We start from the raw sequence: 21,330 nt of genomic DNA on the forward strand, positions 1-21,330 counted from the left end.
GAGGCTCCGGAGTCCGCACATTACTCCCTGATGGCCCTGGCCCCACCTCTGCCTCCAACGCAGAGCCCTCATCCAGGCCTTCCCCAGCCTCCAGGACTGGCCCATGTTCTTCCTCAGCCTCATCGCTGTCCAACTCCGTGGCCAGCTCCGGAGGCTGGTGGCGGACCACAACCCTCGGTGCCATGAAAGGTTCTCAGACGAGGAGAGGACCACAGCTCCTTCTGCTCCTTCTGCTCCTGTGCCTGAATTCAATATAATTAAGAATTCTATTATTATTCTAAAGAATAGAATTAAGAAAAGATTGGACCACTATTTGTCTGAAACAGTATAGAGTTTGCTGCCTGCGGTAGGTGTTTGGACTCCAAGGTCCCTTCCAATTCTGCTATTAATAGTTTCTGTTTGATTAAACCACTTAACTTCCAATCTGGAAAATTTGTATTTCGAACGTAAATGTGAAAGAAAAGAACCAAAACCTGGTTTCCTTTAAAAGTTCCTGGAATGATAGGCAAAAAGACAAACACACGTGCACCAAAGAAATCATCAGAGATTGGAAAAAAACATTTCTTATTGTGGAGAGCAGGTCAGAAAGAAGTTAAAAAGGAGATTGGCAGACAGATAACGAATGACGAGGGTAGTACAGATTAAAGACAGCATCTTTAACTTATGGCTAAACCCAAAGCAAATAGACAAACGAAACCAGATCCAGATGACATATGTTCTTAGAATCCTTCAAGCAGACTTGAAAATGTCCCGAACACTGAGTGCCTCCGTCAGGCTTAAGCTTACCAAAATACAAAAATGCCAATATCAGCGTCAGCAGCAAAAGAAACAAGCTAAGAAGTTGTCAGTGCGTTCCATTCCCGATCCCTTCGTTAAGCACGCCCGCTTTATGGATTGATTTCCGTTTAAAGAGGCTTTTCTTTTTAAGTAGCCGAAACCAAAATAAAACCCCCAACCGTCTCTCTTTGGGAAAGCACAGGAAGTCATGGGAATCACATTGTGAGGCCATTTTTACATGTGGGAATTTTCTCGCACGGCAGTCAGTTCTCAGGCTGTCTTTTTCCCCATTGCCCTGACCTCAGGATCTCATATTTATTTATTTATTTATTTATTTATTTTTCACATTTATATACCGCCCTATCTCCCTAGGGACTCAGGGCGGTTCACAGGCAAGTAAAAAAGTACATATAAATACAGACTAAAATAACAGTTAAAAAACTTATTCGACATAGCCGAATTATTAAAAAGCAATATAAATAATAAAACCCATTAAAACCAGTATAAATTTAAAATCTAATCCAGTCCTGCGCAGATAAATAAATGTGTTTTAAGCTCGCGATGGAAGGTTCGGAGGTCCGGAAGTTGACGAAGTCCTGGGGGTAGTTCGTTCCAGAGGGTGGGAGCCCCCGCAGAGAAGGCCCTTCCCCTGGGTGTCGCCAGACGACACTGCCTAGCTGACGGCACCCTGAGGAGTCCCTCTCTGTGAGAGCGCACGGGTCGGTGAGAGGTATTCGATAGCAGTAGGCGGTCCCGTAAGTAGCCCGGCCCTATGCCATATTACCCTTGCTAAGCCCACCAGCCAACCCACACAATTTTCCATTTTCCATATATATGTGCAAGAAAGGTTATTGCTAAGACACTTGCTCCTGGGGAGGAAAGCTATGGCAAAGTTAGACAACCGGTCAGACCTAGAGGAGATCAACCCTGACTGCTCTTTAAAAGGTCAGATCCTGAAGATGAAACTCAAACTTGTGTTTCTCAGGAGAAAGCCAAACTCCAGTGAGATTCTTGTAAATTGGTCATCAACAGTAAAGGAGCGTATTTGACCCATTCTGGTAACTATGCTGGTTGCTCGTCCCCGGCACAGCCTTTGTTATTTGGATGGACCACACTGGAACTGAGTCTTGGATAGAAGTCTGGGGTTTTATTTCAGGGCCATCCTGACCAATGGTGGGTTTCAAAAATTTTTTACTACCGGTTCTGTGGGCGTGGCCTGGTGGGTGTGGCAGGGGGAAGATAGTGTAAAATCTCCATTCCTTCCCCAATCCAGGGGAAGGTTACTGCAAAATCCCCATTTCTTCCCAATCAGCTGGGACTAGGGAGGCAGAGAATAGATGTGGGGGGTGGGGGACAGTTGGAATTTTTACTACCGGTTCTCCGAACTACTCAAAATTTCCGCTATCGGTTCTCCAGAACTGGTCAGAACCTGCTGAAACCCACCTCTGGTCCTGACTTTCTCTTCTCCTCCTCTGGACTTAGGCTATATTGCTTCAAGATTTACGGCTTGTCCTCTCTGTGGCGCTTGTTCCGTGGGAAGAAATGGAATGTCTTGAGGCAACGCGTTGATTCCTGCTCCTACGACTTAGACCAGGTAAGGGCTTTCAGAGTGGGGGGATGGGGTGGGGGCAGCAGCAGAGTGGTAGCATTAGTGGACAATCATGATGCAATCACCAATACATTTCTGGATACATTTGTTCTGATCTAGGCTTCCCAAGAGCATGAAGCAGAACCTTGTCCCGACAAAAAACCCTTTTTATTAAGTGACTGTGAATTCTTTCTCATTCACCTCCAGCTAAGTCTTTCAAGGGAGAATTTACAGTCACAGACCTTATCTGGCTTGGAGAGCTGCCAGGCCGATATCTTCAAAATTTGGCTAGGAGTCTCAGAGAGTCACAAACCAGTTAGGCGAATTAATTGTCTCCTGGAAACTCCCCTCCCCTTTCGCTCCTCTTTTATTCCCTCTGGGAGGGGCCATTCATTATCCACCGGTGGCCTTACTCCCAAGTTAACCCTTGTTCTTTAGCTGTTCCCTTCGTCTGGCAACTCTGCGCATGCGCACACTGTTGTGCCTCGTCCGCTTTCCCCGCAGCCGGGCCCGTCTTATCTGCTTCCGAACGCTGAGGAATGTCCTAGCATGCCTCCCGGCCCCAGCCCTGGCTCCATGCCCAGACAGGCCGAGGAAGAAGAAGTGCCTCCAGCCCCCAGCCCTGGCTCCATGCCCAGGCAAACGGAGTAACTAGACCCCTCCCCCTCCCCCACAGCATGTGAGCCTGAGGAAGGTCAGTTACCAACAGCTGCAGACTGGAGTGACCCTCGCTTCAGGAGAATTGATAGGCGGCGGCAACAGAAGGAAGGGAGGGGCAGGCCTGGATAAGTGCTGAGTCATGGAGCCACACCCCATGGCCTATATAAAGGATCTGCTTTCTGGCATTCTCTGAGTCAGGCAAAGTCTACCTTATCTTGCTGAAGTCACATCCTGGTCTCCTGCCTGCCGTGAGAACTTTGCTAGGACTTTGGCAGAGCTGCAGAGGCACGCCTGATTCGGATTTCCCTGACCCGGCCGTCAGCGGAGGAGTGTGACACGACACACACTGGGAACAGGCTCCAGGTGTTTGTCTGCCTCACTGACGTCTGACTCCAAAAGCAGCTGATAACCGGCCCTGGCCCACTCTCTGCCTCCGACACAGAGCCCTCATCCGAGCCTTCCCCAGACTCCAGGACTGGTCCATGTTCCTTCCCAGCCTTCTCACTGTTCAAATTTGCTACCAGCTCTGCTGGCGGGCCACAACAACATTGGGGAAAGGGTTTCATTTGGTTTTATTCCCAGCAACTGAGAATCTGTAGATGTATCCGGAGTGGGGATGGGGGGAATAGCCACAATTACAATCTCTATACAAGTAGCCCTTGACTTATAAGAAGTTCATTTAGTGATTTCTCAAAAGTGACTTATGAGCGTTTTTCACGCTTATGATTGTTGCAGCATCCCCATGTTCACGTGATCCAAGTTCAGACCCTTGGCAACTGGTTCACATTCATGACATTTGCAGTCTCCTGGGGGAGGTCACGCGATCCCCTTTCGCGACCTTCCGACCCGCAAACTCAAGGGGGAAGCCAGATACACGTAACAACCGTGTTACTAATTTTACAACTGCAGCGGTTCGCTTCAAAAACTTTGGCAAGAAAAGTTGTACGATGGAGCAAAACTCAGTTAATGGATGCCTCACTTAGCAACAGAAATTCGGGGCTCCATTGTGATCGTAAGTTGAGGTCTACCTGTATGATCTCCGTGCGTCATAGGGAACCATCAAATATCTTAGGCATTGTGAATGTCAGGAATAGCAATAGCACTTAGACTTATATACCTTATAGACTTATATACCGTATTTTTTGGACTATAAGATGCACCGGAGTATAAGACGCCCCAAGATTTTGAAGAGGTAAACAAGAAAAGAAAAGTTTTTGCCCTCCCCAGCCCCCAGGACCACTCTGCAGGCCTCCCACACCCTCTGCACGTCCTGTTTTTGTGAAAAACGGGATGCATAGAAGGTTTGAGAGGCCTGCAGAGTGCTCCTGGGGGCTGGGGAGGGCAAAAATGCAATGCATGGGAGGTTTAGAGAGGTCAAAACTGGGCCCATTTTTTGCAAAAACTGAGCTTTTTTTCACAAAAATGGGGCCCACAGAGGGTTTGGGAGGCCTGCAGAGTGCTCCTGGAGGCGGGGGAGGGCAAAAACACAACACATGGGGGTTTCAGGAGCTAAAAATGGCTATATTCGGTGTATAAGACGCACCAACATTTCCACCCTCTTTTAGGGGGGGGGAAATGCGTCTTATACTCCGAAAAGTACGGTACGTACATCACGGTGCTTTCCAGCCCTCTCTAAGCAGTTTACAGAATCAGCCTCTTTCCCTTGACAATCTAGTGTCCTCATTTTACTGACCTTGGAAAGATGGAAGGCTGCGTCAACCTTGAGCCGGTTAAAATCCAATTGCCGAATGCGCCAATTCAGGCCCACTCTTTCCGCCGATGTAGCCTGTTTATTACCGAGCCCTGAACGTCACCGTTCTCCCCTGGCCCATTTTCAGACAATTATAGCAGAAGGGGGCTTAATCTTAAGAGATCCGTTGCCGCAGGTGCCCTGTGCCACGTAAGTCACAGCCCGGGTGTGATAATGGGTTGGCGGTAGGGAAGGAAGCGATTTGAATCAAAGACACCAAATAATTACAGCCATAGCCAACAGCGTTGCCATAGTTACCTGCTGATTTGTGTTTCTATTAAAAGCCCCCCCCTTCATTTCATGGGCTTTTTGGAAGGGACTTGGGCCCACACGTTTCCAAGAGGATGGTGGGGAGGATGGAATTTATTTGCGACAAAGTCTTTGCTTTTTTTCCACCCCGTGTTAAGGCGTCAAGGCAACTGCCTGATCAGCAGTAGGGTGTTCTGACCTAGGCTTCCCAAGAGCATGAAGCAGACTCCTTGTCCCGACAAAAACCCCTTTTTATTAAGTTACTGTGAATTCTTTCTCATTCACATCCAGCAAAGTCTTTCAAGGGAGAATTTACAAGTCACAGACCTTATCTGGCTTGGGGAGCTGCCAGGCCGATATCTTCAAAACTTGGCAAGGAGTCTCAGAGAGTCACGAACCAATTAAGCAAACTAATTGTCTCCTGCAAACTCCCCTCCCCTTTTGCTGCTCTTTATTCCCTATGGGAGGGGCCATTCACCATCCAACTGTGGCTTTACTCCTGAGTCGACCCTTGTTCCTTAGCTGTTCCCTTCTCCTGGCAGCTCTGCACATGTGTTGTGTCTTGCCCGCTCTCACCGCAGCCGGGGTCTGCTTATCTGCTCCCGAACACGGAGGAATGTATGCCTCCCGGCCCCAGTCCTGGCTCCATGCCCAGACAAACTGCAGAAGAAGGAGCACCTCCCGGCCCCAGCCCTGGCTCCATGCCGAGGCAAACGGAGCAGCTAGACCCCTCCCCCTCCTCCACAGCATGTGAGCCTGAGGAAAGTTTACTTCCCACAGCTGCTGATTGGAGTGACCCTCGCATCAGAAGATTGGATAGGCGGAGGCAACAGAAGGAAGGGAGGGGCAGGCCTTAATGAGTGCTGAGTCATGGAGCCACACCCCATGGCCTATATAAAGGATCTGCTTTCTGGCAGTCTCTGAGTCAGGCAAAGTCGAACTTATCTTGCTGAAGTCACTTCCTGGTCTCCTGCCTGCTCTGAGGACTTTGCTATTACTTTGGGCAGAGCTGCAGAGGCAAGCCTGATTCGGATTTCCCTGACCTGGCCGTCAGCGGAGGAGTGGGACACGACAACATGCGCACACTGGGAACAGGCTCCAGCTGTTCTTCTGCCTCACTGATGTCCGACTCCGAAGGCAGCTGACAACTGTCGGGCCTTCACCACCACAACCCAGGCCCTCCAGAGGCAGGAAAGAGCCTGTTTCCCTACTTCTGGTGGGTCCAGAAGGCCCTAAAATCAACTGGCCGGCACACAGATGCACTCCAGAGCTGAGCTCGTGTGCCCACTGATATGGCTACGCGTGCCAAAGGTTCGCCATCACGGTATATAGCCTTCATGGATATTCATAATTTAATACTTACCCATTTAAAATCACCAAAACAAGGGGCATCTTTTTTTCCTGATCAATTAGTTCCTATCTGATTGATTGATTGATTGATTGATTGATTGATTGAATATGTGTCATCGAATCATTTTCCATTCCTAGCGATCCCATAGATACAGGTAGTCCTCAACCTACGAGCACAACTGAGCCCAAAATTTATGCTGTTAAGTAAAAAATTCATTAAGTGAACTTGTCCCCATTTTCTGACTTTTCTTACCATGTTTGTTAACTGAATTGCGCTGGTTGTTAAATTAGTAGCATAGTTGTTAAGTGAATCTGGGTTCTCCGTTGACTCTGCTTGTCCGAAAGTCGCAAAATGAGACGGGAAATGAATGGTGTGGCACGGGAAGGATACTGCAAAATCCCCATTCCCTCCCCAATCCTGGGGGAAGGATATTGTAAAATCCCCATTCCCTCCCCACTCCTGGGGGAAGCATATTGCAAAATCCCCATTCCCTCCCCACTCCTGGGGGAAGGATATTGCAAAATCCCCATTCCCTCCCCACTCCTGGGGGAAGGATACTGCAAAATCCCCATTCCCTCCATACTCCTGGGGCCAGCCAAAGGTGATATTTGCTGCTTCTCAGAACTGCTCAAAATTTCCGCTACTGGTTCTCCAGAACCTGTCAGAACCTGCTGGATTTCACCCCTGGTTTTTAAGTACTCAGATGGGGACAGCTTTCTATTACCACCGTTCTAAAATTACTGTTTACTGATCATCTCTGATCATTTTACTTGTCTTTTCTTCTCCAGCTATTCATTGGTACTTTGCTGTTTACCATCTTGCTGTTTCTGCTGCCCACAACTGCGTTGTATTACTTGGTTTTTACTTTGGTGAGTCTCCCTTTCGTGGAATTAATCCACGATTTGAGAGGGTTTGCATTTAAAGCAGTGCAAAAAGTTGGAAGGACTGTTAAAACGCCGGAGAAAACGTCAAGAGAATTAAGTAGCCAGTTCAGATGATTGACAGAGGCGGGCAAGCCTTGAATTCAAAGCCAAGATGATGCTTCTTTTGCCATGGGTCTGCTTCTCCTTTCAAAAATGGCCTCTTTTTCGAGGCTTGTGTGAGTGGCCTGTGCCCCCCCCCCCGGAAAAATGGATTTGATTTAAGGACTTGCTGACCAGTGCTTTATGTCCATCGTGTGCCCGCAAAAGGACCTTTTCCGGTTTTTCCAAATTGTTGCACAATCTTATTAGACATCCCCTTCTTTCAAATCTAGTATGCTCAGTAGTGTTGAGGCGATGTTTGGCTGCAAACAGATTCCAATCCCTAACTCACTCAGCTTTTCCCAAGCAGCATCATTTTGGATGACAGGAGGCAAAATTTAAGTGTGCGAGAGAAAACTCTGGCTGATAGGTCAAGACATAGATCGGCAGTACAGAAGTACGGCTGAGGGATCTGATCTCCCTTATACTACTTTGAGGACCCTGAATAGGTTGAGGGTTGGAGTGCCTAAATGTAAAACCAATATGCTTGGATTTACATTTACGTTTTACATTTACCGTATATACTCGAATATAAGCCGATCCGAGTATAAGCCGAGGTCCCCAATTTTACCCCAAAAAACTGGGGTAAACTGGGGACTCGAGTATAAGCCGAGGGTGGGAAATGAGGCAGCTACCGGTCGGGGAAACCCTCCCTCCCTCAGCCGAGAAGGCTGGCGGCTCCCCCGCCCCGCCCTCTCACTGCACCGGCAGGGCTTCCCCGCGCTAATGCAAAAGCCCGCCAAGTTTGCGCCATCCGGTATAATGTGAAAAAAAGAAGAAAAAAAAACTCGAGTATAAGCCGTATATACTCGAGTATAAGCCGAGGGGACGTTTTTCAGCACAAAAAACGTGCTGAAAAACTCGGCTTATACTCGAGTATATACGGTACTTTACATTTACACCAATATGCTAAGGTTGCAGGAACTGAGCATAGCTAGTCTAGTGAAGAGAAGGACCAGGAGTGATGTGATAGCAATCTTCCAATACAGTATTTGAGGGGCTGCCACAGAGAGGAGGGGCTCAAGCTATTTTCCAATGTACTGAAGGCCAGACAAGGAGCAATGGATGGAAGCTGATCAAGGAGAGATTCAACCTGGAAATAAGGAATATTTTTCTGACAATGGGAGCCATCAACCCATGGAACAGAAGTTGCCTTCGGAAGTTGTGGGAGCTTCATCCCTGGAAGCTTTCAAGAAGAGACTGGACTGCCATCTGTCAGAAATGGTGTAGGGTCTGCTGGACGAGGGGTTGGACTAAATGACCTACAAGGTCCCTTCCAACTCTCTTAATCTTAATCTTAATGCTCAAGGGGCGGCTCTTAGTAGATAGCAACACGCTGTGTGAATGGGGAGAGACGCAGAGGCTGGCTCGTCTGTTACTATGTTGGCTACTACCAGAAACACGTACCAATAATGACTTATTTTTGGCCAACAGCAAAGCCAAAAAGGTGGCTTTATGAAAGTTTGATCTAGACATGGAAGAAGAAGCTACGCACAGACAAACATTTCATTCTTTCAAAGACAAAGAGGAGATATTTTATTGGATCCAGTGGCCTTCTGTGAAATGGAAGCCATTTCCAAAGATTTCCGTGCCGTTTGACCAGAGTGCCGGTAGAAAGCCACTTCCTCGGATAAATTATTAGGTTTACAGGTGCTGGGAGGGGCAAGAAGAAACAGGTCTGGCCGCATTTAATTTTGGACTGCGTTCAATGTGAGTACAGTTCAATTCTCTTAAATGCTGAGCCAAGCTTATATGGAAGTGGTTTGCTGGATCGGGGCCAGAAAATATACCATATTGTGTATGGGGGGTGGGGGGGATAGAGCTACAAACGGAGTAAACATTTTGGTTATGTAGAAATATTAACCTGCTGTGTGCCACGTCCTCAAAAAGGAAGATTCTTCAGGCTGGTTTTAGTAAACTCCCCGTCCATTAAAAACCATGCTCTTATCTCTGATACGCATAGAGTTTCTTCCAGGGGTGAAATGCTCCCGGTTCAGACCGGATCGCCCAATCTGGTAGCGATGGTGGCGTGTGGTTCGGAGAACCGGTAGCAATAATCCCTGCCCCCTCCCAATGCTCAGCTGAGCCACGCGATCATCAGAGGTTTTTGGTTTTCTTACTTTTAAAAGCATTTTTTCTTTGGCCAAAAAAATGCTTTTAAAAGTAAAAAAAAAAGCCTCTGATGATCACGTGGCTCAGCTGGGATCATCAGAGCCTTTTAAAAGCATTTTTTCTACAACCTCTTCGGCTGAAGAGGTTATAGAAAAAATGCTTTTAAGCCGAGGTCCCAATTTTACCCCAAAAACTGGGGTAAACTGGGGACTCAGTATAAGCCGTATATACTCGAATATAAGCCGATCCGAGTATAAGCCGAGGTCCCCATTTTCTGACTTTTCTTACCATGTTTGTTAACTGAATTGCGCTGGTTGTTAAATTAGTAGCATAGTTGTTAAGTGAATCTGGGTTCTCCGTTGACTCTGCTTGTCCGAAAGTCGCAAAATGAGACGGGAAATGAATGGTGTGGCACGGGAAGGATACTGCAAAATCCCCATTCCCTCCCCAATCCTGGGGGAAGGATATTGTAAAATCTCCATTCCTCCCAATCCTGGGGAAGGATACTGCAAAATCCCATTCCTCCCAATCCTGGGGAAGCATATTGCAAAATCCCATTCCTCCCAATCCTGGGGAAGGATATTGTAAAATCCCATTCCTCCCAATCCTGGGGAAGCATATTGCAAAATCCCATTCCTCCCACTCCTGGGGAAGCATATTGCAAAATCCCATTCCTCCATACTCCTGGGGCCAGCCAAAGGTGATATTTGCTGCTTCTCAGAACTGCTCAAAATTTCGCTACTGGTTCTCCAGAACCTGTCAGAACCTGCTGGATTTCACCCCTGGTTTTTAAGTACTCAGATGGGGACAGCTTTCTATTACCACCGTTCTAAAATTACTGTTTACTGATCATCTCTGGTCATTTTACTTGTCTTTTCTTCTCCAGCTATTCATTGGTACTTTGCTGTTTACCATCTTGCTGTTTCTGCTGCCCACAACTCGTTGTATTACTTGGTTTTACTTTGGTGAGTCTCCTTCGTGGAATTAATCCACGATTTGAGAGGTTTGCATTTAAAGCAGTGCAAAAAGTTGGAAGGACTGTTAAAACGCCGGAGAAAGCGTCAAGAGAATTAACTAGCCAGTTCAGATGATTGACAGAGGCGGCCAAGCCTGGAATCCAAAGCCAAGATGATGCTTCTTTTGCCATGGGTCTGCTCCTCCTTTAAAAAATGGCCTCTTTTTCGAGGCTTGTGTGAGTGGCCTGTGCCCCCCCCCCCGGAAAAATGGATTTGATTTAAGGACTTGCAGACCAGTGCTTTATGTCCATCGTGTGCCCACTGATATGGCTACGCGTGCCAAAGGTTCGCCATCACGGTATATAGCCTTCATGGATATTCATAATTTAATACTTACCCATTTAAAATCACCAAAACAAGGGGCATCTTTTTCCTGATCAATTAGTTCCTATCTGATTGATTGATTGAATATGTGTCATCGAATCATTTTCCATTCCTAGCGATCCCATAGATACAGGTAGTCCTCAACCTACGAGCACAACTGAGCCCAAAATTTATGCTGTTAAGTAAAAAATTCATTAAGTGAACTTGTCCCCATTTTCTGACTTTTCTTACCATGTTTGTTAACTGAATTGCGCTGGTTGTTAAATTAGTAGCATAGTTGTTAAGTGAATCTGGGTTCTCCGTTGACTCTGCTTGTCCGAAAGTCGCAAAATGAGACGGGAAATGAATGGTGTGGCACGGGAAGGATACTGCAAAATCCCATTCCTCCCAATCCTGGGGAAGGATATTGCAAAATCCCCATTCCCTCCATACTCCTGGGGCCAGCCAAAGGTGATATTTGCTGCTTCTCAGAACTGCTCAAAATTTCCGCTACTGGTTCTCCAGAACCTGTCAGAACCTGCTGGATTTCACCCCTGGTTTTTAAGTACTCAGATGGGGACAGCTTTCTATTACCACCGTTCTAAAATTACTGTTTACTGATCATCTCTGATCATTTTACTTGTCTTTTCTTCTCCAGCTATTCATTGGTACTTTGCTGTTTACCATCTTGCTGTTTCTGCTGCCCACAACTGCGTTGTATTACTTGGTTTTTACTTTGGTGAGTCTCCCTTTCGTGGAATTAATCCACGATTTGAGAGGGTTTGCATTTAAAGCAGTGCAAAAAGTTGGAAGGACTGTTAAAACGCCGGAGAAAACGTCAAGAGAATTAAGTAGCCAGTTCAGATGATTGACAGAGGCGGGCAAGCCTTGAATTCAAAGCCAAGATGATGCTTCTTTTGCCATGGGTCTGCTTCTCCTTTCAAAAATGGCCTCTTTTTCGAGGCTTGTGTGAGTGGCCTGTGCCCCCCCCCCCCGGAAAAATGGATTTGATTTAAGGACTTGCAGACCAGTGCTTTATGTCCATCGTGTGCCCGCAAAAGGACCTTTTCCGGTTTTTCCAAATTGTTGCACAATCTTATTAGACATCCCCTTCTTTCAAATCTAGTATGCTCAGTAGTGTTGAGGCGATGTTTGGCTGCAAACAGATTCCAATCCCTAACTCACTCAGCTTTTCCCAAGCAGCATCATTTTGGATGACAGGAGGCAAAATTTAAGTGTGCGAGAGAAAACTCTGGCTGATAGGTCAAGACATAGATCGGCAGTACAGAAGTACGGCTGAGGGATCTGATCTCCCTTATACTACTTTGAGGACCCTGAATAGGTTGAGGGTTGGAGTGCCTAAATGTAAAACCAATATGCTTGGATTTACATTTACGTTTTACATTTACCGTATATACTCGAATATAAGCCGATCCGAGTATAAGCCGAGGTCCCCAATTTTACCCCAAAAAACTGGGGTAAACTGGGGACTCGAGTATAAGCCGAGGGTGGGAAATGAGGCAGCTACCGGTCGGGGAAACCCTCCCTCCCTCAGCCGAGAAGGCTGGCGGCTCCCCCGCCCCGCCCTCTCACTGCACCGGCAGGGCTTCCCCGCGCTAATGCAAAAGCCCGCCAAGTTTGCGCCATCCGGTATAATGTGAAAAAAAGAAAAAAAAAAACTCGGTATAAGCCGTATATACTCGAGTATAAGCGAGGGGCGTTTTCAGCACAAAAGCGTGCTGAAAACTCGGCTTATACTCGGTATATATCTGATACATTTACACCAATATGCTAAGGTTGCAGGAACTGAGCATAGCTAGTCTAGTGAAGAGAAGGACCAGGAGTGATGTGATAGCAATCCCATTCCTCCCACTCCTGGGGAAGGATATTGCAAAATCCCATTCCTCCCACTCCTGGGGAAGGATACTGCAAAATCCCATTCCTCCCACTCCTGGGGAAGGATACTGCAAAATCCCATTCCTCCCACTCCTGGGGAAGGATACTGCAAAATCCCATTCCTCCCACTCCTGGGGAAGGATACTGCAAAATCCCATTCCTCCCACTCCTGGGGAAGGATATTGCAAAATCCCATTCCTCCCACTCCTGGGGAAGGATACTGCAAAATCCCATTCCTCCCACTCCTGGGGAAGGATATTGCAAAATCCCATTCCTCCCACTCCTGGGGAAGGATACTGCAAAATCCCATTCCTCCCACTCCTGGGGAAGGATACTGCAAAATCCCATTCCTCCCACTCCTGGGGAAGGATACTGCAAAATCCCATTCCTCCCACTCCTGGGGAAGGATATTGCAAAATCCCATTCCTCCCACTCCTGGGGAAGGATACTGCAAAATCCCATTCCTCCCACTCCTGGGGAAGGATACTGCAAAATCCCATTCCTCCCACTCCTGGGGAAGGATACTGCAAAATCCCATTCCTCCCACTCCTGGGGAAGGATACTGCAAAATCCCATTCCTCCCACTCCTGGGGAAGGATACTGCAAAATCCCATTCCTCCCACTCCTGGGGAAGGATACTGCAAAATCCCATTCCTCCCACTCCTGGGGAAGGATACTGCAAAATCCCATTCCTCCCACTCCTGGGGAAGGATATTGCAAAATCCCATTCCTCCCACTCCTGGGGAAGGATACTGCAAAATCCCATTCCTCCCACTCCTGGGGAAGGATACTGCAAAATCCCATTCCTCCCACTCCTGGGGAAGGATACTGCAAAATCCCATTCCTCCCACTCCTGGGGAAGGATACTGCAAAATCCCATTCCTCCCACTCCTGGGGAAGGATACTGCAAAATCCCATTCCTCCCACTCCTGGGGAAGGATACTGCAAAATCCCATTCCTCCCACTCCTGGGGAAGGATACTGCAAAATCCCATTCCTCCCACTCCTGGGGAAGGATACTGCAAAATCCCATTCCTCCCACTCCTGGGGAAGGATATTGCAAAATCCCATTCCTCCATACTCCTGGGGCCAGCCAAAAGGTGATATTTGCTGCTTCTCAGAACTGCTCAAAATTTCCGCTACTGGTTCTCCAGAACCTGTCAGAACCTGCTGGATTTCACCCCTGGTTTTTAAGTACTCAGATGGGGACAGCTTTCTATTACCACCGTTCTAAAATTACTGTTTACTGATCATCTCTGATCATTTTACTTGTCTTTTCTTCTCCAGCTATTCATTGGTACTTTGCTGTTTACCATCTTGCTGTTTCTGCTGCCCACAACTGCGTTGTATTACTTGGTTTTTACTTTGGTGAGTCTCCCTTTCGTGGAATTAATCCACGATTTGAGAGGGTTTGCATTTAAAGCAGTGCAAAAAGTTGGAAGGACTGTTAAAACGCCGGAGAAAACGTCAAGAGAATTAAGTAGCCAGTTCAGATGATTGACAGAGGCGGGCAAGCCTTGAATTCAAAGCCAAGATGATGCTTCTTTTGCCATGGGTCTGCTTCTCCTTTCAAAAATGGCCTCTTTTTCGAGGCTTGTGTGAGTGGCCTGTGCCCCCCCCCCCGGAAAAATGGATTTGATTTAAGGACTTGCAGACCAGTGCTTTATGTCCATCGTGTGCCCGCAAAAGGACCTTTTCCGGTTTTTCCAAATTGTTGCACAATCTTATTAGACATCCCCTTCTTTCAAATCTAGTATGCTCAGTAGTGTTGAGGCGATGTTTGGCTGCAAACAGATTCCAATCCCTAACTCACTCAGCTTTTCCCAAGCAGCATCATTTTGGATGACAGGAGGCAAAATTTAAGTGTGCGAGAGAAAACTCTGGCTGATAGGTCAAGACATAGATCGGCAGTACAGAAGTACGGCTGAGGGATCTGATCTCCCTTATACTACTTTGAGGACCCTGAATAGGTTGAGGGTTGGAGTGCCTAAATGTAAAACCAATATGCTTGGATTTACATTTACGTTTTACATTACCGTATATACTCGAATATAAGCCGATCCGAGTATAAGCCGAGGTCCCCAATTTTACCCCAAAAAACTGGGGTAAACTGGGGACTCGAGTATAAGCCGAGGGTGGGAAATGAGGCAGCTACCGGTCGGGGAAACCCTCCCTCCCTCAGCCGAGAAGGCTGGCGGCTCCCCCGCCCCGCCCTCTCACTGCACCGGCAGGGCTTCCCCGCGCTAATGCAAAAGCCCGCCAAGTTTGCGCCATCCGGTATAATGTGAAAAAAAGAAGAAAAAAAACTCGGTATAAGCCGTATATACTCGAGTATAAGCGAGGGGCGTTTTCAGCACAAAAGCGTGCTGAAAACTCGGCTTATACTCGGTATATATCTGATACATTTACACCAATATGCTAAGGTTGCAGGAACTGAGCATAGCTAGTCTAGTGAAGAGAAGGACCAGGAGTGATGTGATAGCAATCTTCCAATACAGTATTTGAGGGGCTGCCACAGAGAGGAGGGGCTCAAGCTATTTTCCAATGTACTGAAGGCCAGACAAGGAGCAATGGATGGAAGCTGATCAAGGAGAGATTCAACCTGGAAATAAGGAATATTTTTCTGACAATGGGAGCCATCAACCCATGGAACAGAAGTTGCCTTCGGAAGTTGTGGGAGCTTCATCCCTGGAAGCTTTCAAGAAGAGACTGGACTGCCATCTGTCAGAAATGGTGTAGGGTCTGCTGGACGAGGGGTTGGACTAAATGACCTACAAGGTCCCTTCCAACTCTCTTAATCTTAATCTTAATGCTCAAGGGGCGGCTCTTAGTAGATAGCAACACGCTGTGTGAATGGGGAGAGACGCAGAGGCTGGCTCGTCTGTTACTATGTTGGCTACTACCAGAAACACGTACCAATAATGACTTATTTTTGGCCAACAGCAAAGCCAAAAAGGTGGCTTTATGAAAGTTTGATCTAGACATGGAAGAAGAAGCACAGAACAGTTGAATAGAAGAATAGAATAGAACAGAATAGAAAAGTTCGTCACTTTGAATGTACACAAATTGGCATACATTAAAAATGAAATTTAGCTGCATACAGCTCTTAAAAGGTCACCACCTCCAATTTCACACTACATGAACATGACAAGATAAACAAACAAACACATAACATACATACATACATACATACATACATAATTATGTATATACCCACATATATTATATGACACAGAGAAACAAAACAGTCTATTTTGGATATATACATGTGCATGGCAAGGAAAAACTAATCTTATGAGTTTACCAGAGGGATGGCATAGGGAACAAAGCAGTTACAGAACCTGAAAGTCCTTCTAGAAATACTTTGAAACCTCCTCCCAGAGGGGAGCAACAGAAACAGGCTGTGAAGTGGGTGTGTGCGGTCTCTAACAATGCTTTGAGCTCTAAGCACATAGTGCTTATGAGCAGTATCCTGAATAAAGGGAAGTGAGTTTCCTGTAATCTCCGCTGTCCTCACCACTCTCTGTAGGGACTTTCTATCTGAGGCACTGCTGCCACCAAGCCAAACAGGGACTCAGTTAAGATGGAAATTTTTATACTGTTGCCTGACTGTAGAACTTGCCAGGGGTTGGCCAGTGAATGTTAACACCAAGATTTAACAGAAACAAATCTTTCCTCCTTAGCTTCGTCTCCTGGTGGTCCTTGTGCAAGGCCTAATCCATCTGCTGGTGGACCTCATCAACTCTCTGCCCCTTTATGCCATCGTCCTTCGACTCTGCCGAGGCTACAGACTTGCCTGTAAGCTCTATAAATCCATATTGTAAATTGTGGGGTTGAACATTTTGCCCGGAGTCCCGTTTATGTTGGCCGTACATGCTTAAAATCAGGAATCAGTGTGGCACAAGGAGAGATACATACTAAATTGGACAGAGAATTAACTTGCTACCGGCTGACAGGTCAAGTCCTGTAAATTCCAACTCACTACAGGTAGTCCTCGAGTTACAGCCACAATTGAGCCCAATATGTCTGTTACTAAGCAAGACAGTTGTGTTTTGCCCCCAATTACTGGGCCGGTTTAGCTCACGCTGGTAAAAGCCTGTTATTAAGAACACAGTAGCCTGCAATTACTGCAGGTTCGAGCCCGGCCCAAGGTTGACTCAGCCTTCCATCCTTTATAAGGTAGGTAAAATGAGGACCCAGATTGTTGGGGGGGGCAATAAGTTGACTTTGTAAAAATATACAAATAGAATGAGACTATTGCCTTATACACTGTAAGCCGCCCTGAGTCTTCGGAGAAGGGCGGGGTATAAATGTAAACAAAAAAAAAAAATTACGACCTTTCTTGCCACAGTTGGCCATGGAAATTTGAGAGTCCATTGTAGTCGTAATTGGGCTACCTATAAGTTGAGTTTCACCAACGATAAGGTAGCACATAACCAACATTTGGAACATAAACTCCTATGAACAAACCTGGTTGCATTTAAACTTCCTGCAGGAAAGTGGGATTTTAACCTCCATGTTATTCTCTGTTTTTAAAAACCAGATTTGGCCCTTTGCAAAATTCCTCCAGCTCATTGCGGTGGTTAGTCAGTGAAGCCTTTTTCCTTCCTACACCTGCTTTTATTTTTTGTGTATTTCCAGCTGGTGTCAAATTCAGAGTTCTGGAACAGGAAACTGGAATCCCTCTTCGACTTCTGATGCAGGTAAATCCTCGTCCTTTTTCTTGGTTTCTTTGGGGAATGTCTCATATTCAGAATGCCTTGCAACTCTGTCCTACCGTCGGCATATACTCATGCTTCATTTACTATTACTAATACTCCAGTACAGTGATGGCGAAGCTTTTCGGCACCAAGTGCCCAAACCGGAACACGCAGGAGCCCCGGAAACTCGGAGACCAGCCAGCCGATATGCATGCGCGCACCGGCCAGCTGGTCTTCTGGTTTTCGGTGCATGCATATGCGCCGGCCAGCTGATCTTTGCACGTGCCAGAGCCCCAAAAAACAGAAGACCAGCTGGTGACGGCACGCGTGCCCACAGAGAGGGCTCTGCGTGCCACCTCTGGCACGCGTGCCATAGGTTCACCACCACGATCCTAGTAATATGAGCCCTGGTGGTGCAGTGGTTAAAGTGCAGCATTTGCAGACTAACTCTGCCGACTGCCAGCAGTTTGATTCTGACTGGCTCAATGTTGACTCAGCCTTCCATCCTTCCGAGGCCGGTAAAATGAGGACCCAGATGGTTGGGGGGGCCATAGGCTGACTCTTAAACCACTTAGGGCTGTAAAGCATCGTGAAGCGGTATATATGTCTTAAATGCTACTGTTGTGTTATTTCCACTGAGTAGCCCAGGGGTCTGCAACCTCAAACACTCAAAGAGCCATTTGGACCCGTTTTCCACAGAAAAGAAAACACCGGGAGCCACAAAACCCTTCCCGTGCCTGACTATTTCTTGAGTGGCCACAAAACTAGCATATGTAGTTGAATTAAACGTTCTGTTTTCTTCGGAAACAGTGTCACACATTGGCAGTTGTGATGCATATTTTGAGTGAGAAGCAGAGGGGTGAAAGAGCCACATGCGGCTCCAGAGCCACAGGTTGCTGACCCCTGGAGTAGAGCTATCACAATTGGGATTGTAAGAATTTGCCTGACCATTAGGTGGAAGCAAAGCGCCAGCAATTGTGGAGAATTCTGGGAGCTGAAGTCCACCCCATTACTTAAATTTGCCAAGGATGAGAAGCACTGCCTTAATCTCAAGACATTGTATCAATACATGGTATAATGTTGAATCAAACATTTAATTAATTGGCGCATGTTACTAAAGCCAATACAGATATTTCTCCTCTTACCTGTTCTACACGGAGGGCATCCTATTAACAAAGATGTCCACACGGTAGGTGGCAGGTGTGAAATGCTCCCGGTTCAGACCGGATCAACTGATCCGGTAGTGATGGTGGTGGGTGGTTTGTAGAACCGGTAGCAAAAATCCCTGCCACACACCCCCCCCCCCCGTGCCCACCCAGTCGCCCCCTTGCCCATTTGCCGCTTCTTTCCAGCTTGCTCGCTTTTCCCACCCGAATGGTAGGGATAGGTTGTAAAAAATGTTTTTAAAAGTTTCAAAAAAGGCTCTGATGATCTCAGCTGAGCCGCACGATTGTCAGAGCCTTTTTTTTTTTTACTTTTAAAAGCATTTTTTTAACAACCTATTCAGCCCAATTAGGTTGTAAAAAAATAGTTTTAAAAGGTTAAAAAAACAGGCTCTGACAATCACAGCGGAGCTGCGTAATCGTCAGAGCCTTTTTTTTTACTTAAAATGCTTTTTTAAAAAAAAAAGATTGCATGCCACAGCTAATTACACACACGCGTGCTGTACCCCATGCCTCCTTTTGGTTCATGGTGCGCACAGCGCATACGCAGGCAGCGAATCAGTAGTAAACCGGTTCAGATTTCACCACTGGTAGGTGGCCCTGTCAAATTGAACAGATATTTCCTCGAAAAACATTCCCGCCATGTTTTCTGATCTGAAATCAGCCGGAAAATAAAACATACAAAAAAACCAGGCATTGGCTTTCAAACCTGACGTCTTTAAAAAAAAGAAGAAGAAGCTACGCACAGACAAACATTTCATTCTTTCAAAGACAAAGAGGAGATATTTTATTGGATCCAGTGGCCTTCTGTGAAATGGAAGCCATTTCCAAAGATTTCCGTGCCGTTTGACCAGAGTGCCGGTAGAAAGCCACTTCCTCGGATAAATTATTAGGTTTACAGGTGCTGGGAGGGGCAAGAAGAAACAGGTCTGGCCGCATTTAATTTTGGACTGCGTTCAATGTGAGTACAGTTCAATTCTCTTAAATGCTGAGCCAAGCTTATATGGAAGTGGTTTGCTGGATCGGGGCCAGAAAATATACCATATTGTGTATGGGGGGTGGGGGGGATAGAGCTACAAACGGAGTAAACATTTTGGTTATGTAGAAATATTAACCTGCTGTGTGCCACGTCCTCAAAAAGGAAGATTCTTCAGGCTGGTTTTAGTAAACTCCCCGTCCATTAAAAACCATGCTCTTATCTCTGATACGCATAGAGTTTCTTCCAGGGGTGAAATGCTCCCGGTTCAGACCGGATCGCCCAATCTGGTAGCGATGGTGGCGTGTGGTTCGGAGAACCGGTAGCAATAATCCCTGCCCCCTCCCAATGCTCAGCTGAGCCACGCGATCATCAGAGGTTTTTGGTTTTCTTACTTTTAAAAGCATTTTTTCTTTGGCCAAAAAAATGCTTTTAAAAGTAAAAAAACCTCTGATGATCACGTCTCAGCTGGGATCATCAGACCTTTTAAAAGCATTTTTCTACAACCTCTTGGCTGAAGAGGTTATAGAAAAATGCTTTTAAAACTCCTCTAACAATCAGCTGAGTTGCCTGATCATCAGAGGCTTTAAAAGCATTTTTTGCCTTTAAAAGAAAAAAGCCTCTGACGGTCAGGCAACTCAGCTGATAAATCAGAAGAGCCTTTTAAAAGCATTTTTAACAACCTATTCAGCCCAATTAGGTTGTAAAAATAGTTTTAAAGGTTAAAAACAGGCTCTGACAATCACAGCGGAGCTGCGTAATCAGAGCCTTTTTTACTTAAAATCTTTTTAAAAAAAGATTGCATGCCACAGCTAATTACACACACGCGTGCTGTACCCCATGCCTCCTTTTGGTTCATGGTGCGCACAGCGCATACGCAGGCAGCGAATCAGTAGTAAACCGGTTCAGATTTCACCACTGGTAGGTGGCCCTGTCAAATTGAACAGATATTTCCTCGAAAAACATTCCCGCCATGTTTTCTGATCTGAAATCAGCGGAAAATAAAACATACAAAAAAACCAGGCATTGGCTTTCAAACCTGACGTCTTTAAAAAAAAGAAGAAGAAGCTACGCACAGACAAACATTTCATTCTTTCAAAGACAAAGAGGAGATATTTTATTGGATCCAGTGGCCTTCTGTGAAATGGAAGCCATTTCCAAAGATTTCCGTGCCGTTTGACCAGAGTGCCGGTAGAAAGCCACTTCCTCGGATAAATTATTAGGTTTACAGGTGCTGGGAGGGGCAAGAAGAAACAGGTCTGGCCGCATTTAATTTTGGACTGCGTTCAATGTGAGTACAGTTCAATTCTCTTAAATGCTGAGCCAAGCTTATATGGAAGTGGTTTGCTGGATCGGGGCCAGAAAATATACCATATTGTGTATGGGGGGTGGGGGGGATAGAGCTACAAACGGAGTAAACATTTTGGTTATGTAGAAATATTAACCTGCTGTGTGCCACGTCCTCAAAAAGGAAGATTCTTCAGGCTGGTTTTAGTAAACTCCCCGTCCATTAAAAACCATGCTCTTATCTCTGATACGCATAGAGTTTCTTCCAGGGGTGAAATGCTCCCGGTTCAGACGGATCGCCCAATCTGGTAGCGATGGTGGCGTGTGGTTCGGAGAACCGGTAGCAATAATCCCTGCCCCCTCCCAATGCTCAGGTGGGCCCCGCGGTCATCAGAGGTTTTTGTGTTTCTTTCTTTTTAAAGCATATTTTCTTTTGGCCAAAAAAATGCTTTTAAAAGTAAAAAGCCTCTGACGGTCAGGC

The 21,330-nt window shown here is 46.4% G+C and overlaps 1 protein-coding gene across 1 annotated transcript in view; it reads left to right on the forward strand.

The window, feature by feature from the left end:
• Positions 1-21,330, forward strand: part of PIGQ (phosphatidylinositol glycan anchor biosynthesis class Q) — a 59,775-nt gene that overhangs the window by 32,353 nt on the left and 6,092 nt on the right. The window contains exons 7-10 of the mRNA XM_058157165.1: positions 2,260-2,371; positions 7,164-7,244; positions 16,407-16,521; positions 17,365-17,426. Coding sequence (XP_058013148.1) covers positions 2,260-2,371; positions 7,164-7,244; positions 16,407-16,521; positions 17,365-17,426 — 370 coding nt within the window. The remainder of the gene's footprint in view (positions 1-2,259; positions 2,372-7,163; positions 7,245-16,406; positions 16,522-17,364; positions 17,427-21,330) is intronic.

This window comes from Ahaetulla prasina, chromosome 14, assembly GCF_028640845.1.
Source record: "Ahaetulla prasina isolate Xishuangbanna chromosome 14, ASM2864084v1, whole genome shotgun sequence".
In the NCBI taxonomy this organism is placed as follows: domain Eukaryota; kingdom Metazoa; phylum Chordata; class Lepidosauria; order Squamata; family Colubridae; genus Ahaetulla; species Ahaetulla prasina.